This window comes from Erithacus rubecula, assembly GCF_903797595.1.
Source record: "Erithacus rubecula genome assembly, chromosome: 6".
Classification (NCBI taxonomy): Eukaryota; Metazoa; Chordata; class Aves; order Passeriformes; family Muscicapidae; genus Erithacus; species Erithacus rubecula.
Window position 1 is genome coordinate 38,537,215 of NC_136688.1, and position 7,420 is coordinate 38,544,634.

Genomic DNA, 7,420 nt, shown 5'->3' on the forward strand with positions numbered 1-7,420 from the left:
TCCTTGCTGCAGGGAGGGGTGTAAATTGAGCTTTCTGTGTGTAGGGCCCGCAGAGTACCTGCGCCCAGCTACGGGCAGACCCCGCTCGGTGCTGGCGATGGGGCCTGGCTTGCAGCGCAAAGCGCACCTCTGGCCGGCCGGGCCCCTTCTTCGCCTCCGATCCTTGGAGCAGCTTGCCCCGCGGCAAGGCTGTGCGGGGTCCCGCTGAGGGGAGGGGGTCACTTGCGGCGGCACGGCTTGCCCGGGGAGGGGTCACCTGCTGCGGGACGGCAGCCCACGGGCAGTGCCGGTCCCCAGAGTCCCCGCAGGGTCTCGCCAGGACGGGGGGGGAGGGGCCGTCACGTCCCGAACCGTCCCGTCCCGTCCCGCGCGCCGCCCGCCCGCCCGCCGCACTTGGCTGCAGCCTGGAGCGCTTCCCGTCAGTCACGCCCCCTCGCACAGGATGTATCCCATATAAGGATATCTGCGTCAGTGGGTTCCCGAGCCCGGCCGTACCACTCCGCGCGGGTGGGAAGCTCCGTGGCCGCTCCCTCCTGCTCTGCCCTGGGGCCCCCCCGCCCCTGCGGCCGCTCCCCGCCCCGTGCCGTGAGTCTGTGCCGGGGGGGAGGCGGTGGCAGACGGCGCGCGGGGCGGCCCCGGGGAGGCGCGGGGCGGGCGCGGGGCGGGCGGCCCCCCCCGTGGGCGCGGGTGGCGTGTCCCCGCTGACGTCGGCGGGAGGTATAAATAGGAGGCACGGCGCGGTACTCCAGCAGCTCAGGCAGCTTCGGCGGTGGAGCGGAGAGACGCGCGGCGCGGACCGGGCACAGGGACGCACGTAGCCGACCCCTCCTCGCTTCGTCCCCAAGGACGCTTCGCCACCGGCGCATCACCTCTCACCTCCGGCTTGCGCACATCGAGCCGACATGATGTACCAGGGCTTCGCCGGGGAGTACGAGGCGCCGTCCTCCCGCTGCAGCAGCGCTTCCCCGGCCGGGGACAGCCTCACCTATTACCCCTCCCCAGCGGACTCATTCTCGAGCATGGGCTCGCCTGTTAACCCGCAGGTGAGTCGCCGATCGTGCCGGCTGTGCTCTTGTCCGGGGCAGGAGCACTTAGGAGGGGACGGGACGGGAGCGGGTGGCGCGGGGCTGGCCGTGTCCGCGGAGGAGGTCAGGTCGGGGGCTGGCATGGGGAGCGGCCCCGGTGCCGAGGCGGGGCGGTCGGGTGGTGCCGTAACCCGGGCCGCGGTCTGCGGCGGGTGTGTAAAGCGGCTTCATTGATAAAACGCGAGTTCATTGAGGAGACTCCGGAGCAGCGTCTGCGTCAGCGCGGACGTCAGAGATATTTATAACAGGCCGCTCTCGTGTGGAGCCGGCGCTGGCAGCGCGGCGCCGCGGCCCCGGGGACGGCGGGGAGCGGCCCGGGCGCTCCGCTGACGGCAGCCCCCCCCTTCCTCTGACCTACAGGACTTCTGCACCGACCTGGCCGCCTCCAGCGCCAGCTTCGTGCCTACGGTGACGGCCATCTCCACCAGCCCTGACCTGCAGTGGCTGGTGCAGCCCACTCTCATCTCTTCGGTGGCCCCCTCCCAGAGCCGCGGGCACCCCTACGGCGTCTCGGCGCCCGCCCCCACCACCTACTCCCGCCCCGCAGTGCTGAAGACGCCGGGCGGCCGCGGGCAGAGCATCGGCCGCCGGGGCAAAGTCGAACAGGTGAGCGCGGATTGGAGTTGCTGGGGGGACGCGCCGCCGGCCGGTTGCCCTGGTCGGGGGAAACCGGGCTGGCAGCGGGACTGATCGGCCCCTCTCTGCCCACAGCTGTCCCCGGAGGAGGAGGAAAAGAGAAGGATCCGCCGGGAACGGAACAAGATGGCAGCGGCCAAGTGCCGCAACCGGCGGCGGGAGCTCACCGACACGCTGCAGGCGGTAAGTGCTGCCCGGGAGGTGGCGGGGAAGAGGGAGTACCCGGGGCGGGGATGACAGGAGGAAGGGGACTCCAGCTGGGAGTGATGCCGGCCCTGGCTAACAGCCCGCTCTCTCTGCAGGAGACCGACCAGCTGGAGGAGGAGAAGTCCGCGCTGCAGGCGGAGATTGCTAACCTGCTGAAGGAGAAGGAGAAGCTGGAGTTTATCCTAGCGGCCCACCGGCCCGCCTGCAAGATGCCCGAGGAGTTGTGCTTCTCCGAGGAGCTGGCAGCTGCCAGTGCCGCTACCGCGCTGGACCTGGGCACCCCCAGCCCCCCCATGACCGAGGAGGCTGCCTTTGCTCTGCCGCTGATGCCTGAGGCGCCGCCGGCCGTGCCGCCCAAGGAGACAGGCAGCAGCGGGCTGGAGCTCAAGGCTGAGCCCTTCGACGAGCTGCTCTTCTCCACGGGGCCGCGGGAGGCCTCCCGCTCTGTGCCCGACATGGACCTGCCTGGGGCCTCCTCCTTCTACCCGTCGGACTGGGAGTCGCTGACTGCCGGGACCAGCGGTGAGCTGGAGCCCCTCTGCACCCCTGTGGTGACCTGCACCCCGTGTCCCAGCACCTACACCTCCACCTTCGTCTTCACCTACCCCGAGGCAGACGCCTTCCCCAGCTGCGCTGCCGCGCACCGGAAGGGCAGCAGCAGCAACGAGCCCTCGTCTGACTCGCTCAGCTCCCCCACCCTCCTGGCCTTGTGAAGGGCTCCAGCACTGACTGACCTGCTGGGCCCCCTCCCCTGCCCACGCACCCCCACGGACTTGCAGCTGTGCCCATGGGGCTCCCCAGGCCTGGGGAGGGCCCTGCCACCGCCACCCCCTGTCTGGCCTGAGGCCCCGGGGCCTGGCAGAGCGTCATGCACCGAGGTCTCTTACCTCTTCCAGAGATGTAGCAAATCGCATGGAGTTTGTCTTGTCCCCAGTGGCCCATCCATGAGAGCTGGTAGTCTGTAGCATGTCCCACATGGCTGGGTAGGTGACTCCCTCCCCTCCTTAGTATCACTAGCATTATCTAATTAATCTCTTGGTTTTAAATGATTGGAATTTAACCTGGTGCTGGGTATCTCCAACTCGTATCTAGTGCAGCTGATTAACAATAACTACTGTGTTCCTGGCAATATCGTGTTCTGATGACTTAGCAATGACCCATCTTACGTGGGGGGAAAGAGACTCTATTTTATTTTCTAGTAGGTAGATAAATAGCTATATCCATGTACTGTAGTTCTACATTGATGTTCATTGTAACTTTACTGATCATGCATTGTTGAGGTGGTCTGAATGTTCTGACATAAGTTTTCCATGAAAACGTTTTTATTGTGTTTTTAATTTATTTATTAAGACGGATTCTCAGATATTTATATTTTTATTTTATTTTTTTCTACCTTGAGGTCTTTTTTGACATGTGGAAAGTGAATTTGGATGAAACTTAAGCATTGTTTGCTTATTATTGTTCAGAGACATTGTCAATAAAAGCATTTAAGTTGACTGCTGGAGCTGTCCTTGTGTTGCCTTTTGCACTTGTTTTCCTGCGACCTCAAAGGGGTTCCCTAGCCTCTAATTTTGTCTGGGCTTTATAAACTGTATATATAAACTGCTATACCAACTTCAGATGACTGCAATGTGCCTGAGGCTTAGGGTGCATCAGGGTAAGAATACCTTTTAGGCCAGCCCTGTCCTTGTCCTGGTGCTAGTCAGGGCTGGCTGTGGTTACACCCATCCTGGTAGGCAGCAGGGTCACTCCCTATGGACTTTCCCAGCTGATCTATCTGGGTCTGATCCCCTCCTGTGTCTGTGTGTTACCTGCTGTGGCCTTTCACCAGCTAGCTGGAGGTTGTGCTGGAAAGGAGGTGAAAGGGCACCTCTGGGCTGGGGCCCACATGACCATTTCCACGTGCCTAACAGCCCAACTTCCTTCTCCTGGGTTCTGGGTGCCCTGGATGTGGTCTGGTTCCTCTAGGAGTAGCTACAGCCTATCCTCTTTGGACATGAGGGAAAGAGGAAGGCTTGTACACCCCTCAGTTTGGGCTGAGTGGTACAAGGTAAACCACTCATTCTTCAGTTTCTACTAAAGCCAGCCCAGTCCTTGAATGAATGAGTTATTGTAAATGGCACACACATTCTAGGAATGCACTGCCTCCTTTTGGGGTCTCTGAAAATATCTCTCCTGCTTAGTTAGTTGTGAGGGGCTGGTGGAAAAAACCCACTGTGACAGAGAGACCCCCAGAGATACCCTCTGTCACCCCTGCTGCTTGTGCAGTGAATGCACTCTGCTGAAACAGCAGCTGGGCCAGGTTATCCCTGCATGCAGAGCAGTGCTCTGCTCCCTCCCCAATGGCTACACGTGAAGGCAAGGCCTCCCTGACAGCCTCCAGCCCTGTGAGCCCAATTTGAGAACTCCTCTCCCAAGGTGAAAGCAAAGAAGTCTCCTGTGATGGCATGTGTGTCCAGCTGAAGACCATCCTGACACCATGGTCTCAGAGAGTCTCTGTAGGCTGCTGTTCAGGGTTGGGTTTCTCTAAATCCACATTTCCTGGTCACTGCAGCAGGCTCTGCTTTTTCCAACTTCTTCCCTAATCAGAACACACAGAGGATGTATCTCATCTCAGCAGTGAGTATTGCAGCTCCATGACTTGCTCAACAAGGCCTGCCCTGTATAAAAGCAAATATTACAAGTGCAGTTTCCCATCTTTCAACATTAATCTGTAGGCAGAGCTGACAAGTGATGAAGACTAATCCCACTTGCTACTGAGAAGCAGCTACTTTCACGTTGTCACTTGAGTTTACACGGGCAACACCTGGGTGCAGCAAAGGCACGGTAGCACTGAACCATGAAGCAGTCATGTAGGTGGTAGGTGACACTCCAAGAGAGTCAGATTTATGTGACAGGTAACCCTGTGAAGTCAGTAAATCTGGAATCACAATGAGCTGTCTTGCTGAAAGACCACTGAGTTCAGAGCTGAACAATTCAGGTCCCTGGGAGTCCGTGCATGCTGCTGAAATCACCAGGCATTCAGCAGAGGCAGAAATGAACAGGGATCCACCAAGTCTGAAAATACCACACAGTTCCCTCAAAGTAGGTGGAGTGATCCTGGCCTCATAATCTCTCATGAGCATTGGACAGACTAAAGCAAAATCTAGAGCTAAATTCAGAGAGACAGCAGTCCTGCAGCCTAACCAAGGCTTCTTTTTAACAGAAGTGTCAGTTTTTACATTTGTTTCACGAAGATGTCAAATTCAGGGGTGGCACTACATGAGATAAATTATGTCTAACTCCAGGTTCCAGCCTTACTCCTTGCCTTCAGCCACAAACAACCCAGAATTCATAAAATTCATGCTGTGCTATGAACGTGATTTATCTGCTTCCTAGCATTTGGGAATTACATAGTTAAGTTACACTTAAAATAGGGGGAACCTTGCCACTATCTTCGACTGAGGAATAATGCAACAGCCTCTGCCTGCAATGTGTTATAAGCATGTGCTTCAATTACAAGCTGTATCTGATACATCACACAGATACCAGCACAAAGCTTTGTGAAACACAACAATGGAACGAGATAAGACACGTAGGGAACGCTGGTGTTATTTCTGACGCCTCCTGCGCTCCTGATCCCTCTGAGGGCAGCAGTGTAATTAATTCTTAGAAGTGCAACTGCAACACAACGCGAGGCACGGTGGAATTGTCGTTACGAATTACAGAAAGCAGAGCTGTAAAACAACGTGAAGATCCTCAGACGCGTTTATGGTAGACTAAAGCAGACTGCCCAGCCCAGCAGTACCCGGGTACGGGAGGGTGTTGCGGTACTCGGTGCTGAAGCAGCCGCAGTCCCGACACGCTCCTGTGCACACCGTCCCCCCGGGCCGCGGCGGGGCGGCCGGTGCCGGTACCTGCGACCAGCGCGGGGCTCCCGGGCCGGGCTCGTCCCCGCGGGCCCCTCACGGCGGGCAGCGCGCGCCCCGCGCCGCCCCGCCCCGCCCCGCGCCGCCGCGCCTGCGCGCGCCCGTGTTTACTGTTTGGTTGCCGGGGCGCCGCGCGCGGGCGCGCCGGGGACGTGACGTGACGTCGCGCTCCCCGCGGGGACGCCGCGAGCCAGCGCCGTGACGCGCGCGCTTCCGGCCGTGCCCATATATGGCGAGGCGGCGGCGGGGGGCGCGCGCGGTGGGAAGGATCCCGAAGGAGGGCGGGACAGGCCCCGGGACGGGCGGCAGCGGTCCCCGCCGCCCGGAGCACCGCTCCCTGCCTTGCCCCACAGGGCTGCTCGCAGGTGGTGCCCCGGTGGGCTGGCAAGGCGGCCTGGCCTCCGTTCCGCCTCCTCGGCGCTCTCGGGGCGAGGTGTCGGGACAGGGAATGGGGATTTCACGCCGCCGGGTGTTGAGGCCCGGGCGAGCTCACACGTAACGGTTTGCAGCTCTCGCCGTCCCTAACTGCGCTTCCGTGGCATCACCCCTCCCCCTGGAAATCTCCGCAGTCAGCTCTGAGCTGGCAGAATTGATCCGTGATGGTGGGAAAACAAAACAAAACAAACCGCCCCTCTCTCCCCCCCCCCCCCCCTCAGTTAACAACTCGCTTTTATCTCCAGTAGGTGGAAGAAAATAAGAAAATAATTAGCCCTGCCTTTTTTTTTTTTTTTTTTTTTTTTTTCCCTTTTCCTCCCTGCAGGTGCAGCACAAGTTCTGCACTATGAGCGTGGCTGCAGTGTAGCGGCTGACCAGGCACCTACACCCTTAAACACTCGCTCTGCCAGTTCTGGTGCCGTTTGTCTTTTTGTTATATTTTTGTTACCGTTTTGTTACATAAATCCGACTCTTCTGCTTTCTGTCAAAATAGAACAGGAAGCCTAACCGAAAAAGTTATCAGAACAAGTGGACAGTCCAAAAATTTTGATTATTCAGAGGGGATAAGGTTTTGGTGAAATATTAAATCAATATTTTGCTCTGTGCTCATTGTAAAGTGACCTAAGAATATTCCTATATTATACTTGATTTTGTGAAAGATTTATCAGAGGATGTTTCAGGCTGAAGGTCTGCAGAAAGGGTAGTGAAATAAATGGCTAAAATGAAAGGCATTGAACAATTAGACTGCATTATGTTCATCCAGGAGTTCTAAGAGAAGTCAAGACTTAAATAGCTGAGCTGCTTACTAATGTTTTTTGTGTCGCATTGCATTTAGAAGGGCTTTGATAGCAGAGAATGGGAAGACTAATGAAAAAAACAGCCTGAAAAGTACTGTAGAGCTGCTTAGCAATGAGCCTGTTCTCTGTACCAGCCAAGTTCGTGAAAACTTTAAAAAGATCAATAGAGGGGCAGAGAGAAAATGGGCTACCATGAGAGCTGGCAGAGCCTTTCTCATGAGAACTCCTGGCCTCACAAATTGTTTGGAGTCCTGTGAGGACTCAGTAAAACATGTGGACTAGAGACATTCAGCTGACATTTCCTACTTGGGTTTCTAAAAAGTATTCAACTTTTGAATCAACATAGATTCAA

At 57.5% G+C, this 7,420-nt stretch overlaps 1 protein-coding gene across 1 annotated transcript; it reads left to right on the forward strand.

The window, feature by feature from the left end:
* The first annotated feature begins 746 nt into the window (after positions 1-746).
* FOS (Fos proto-oncogene, AP-1 transcription factor subunit) lies at positions 747-3,429 on the forward strand. Its single transcript, XM_079308337.1, has 4 exons — positions 747-1,043; positions 1,446-1,691; positions 1,797-1,904; positions 2,024-3,429. Exons 1-4 carry the CDS (start codon positions 903-905, stop codon positions 2,639-2,641), a joined length of 1,113 nt encoding a protein of 370 aa, XP_079164463.1. The 5' UTR covers positions 747-902; the 3' UTR covers positions 2,642-3,429.
* Positions 3,430-7,420: the final 3,991 nt, after the last annotated feature.

Coding starts and splice junctions, on each gene's coding strand:
- FOS (XM_079308337.1), top strand. CDS start 903: ATGATGTACCAGGGCTTCGCCGGGGAGTACGAGGCGCCGTCCTCCCGC. Junction 1,044..1,445: donor GCTCGCCTGTTAACCCGCAG/GTGAGTCGCCGA, acceptor TCTGACCTACAG/GACTTCTGCACCGACCTGGC. Junction 1,692..1,796: donor GCCGGGGCAAAGTCGAACAG/GTGAGCGCGGAT, acceptor CTCTGCCCACAG/CTGTCCCCGGAGGAGGAGGA.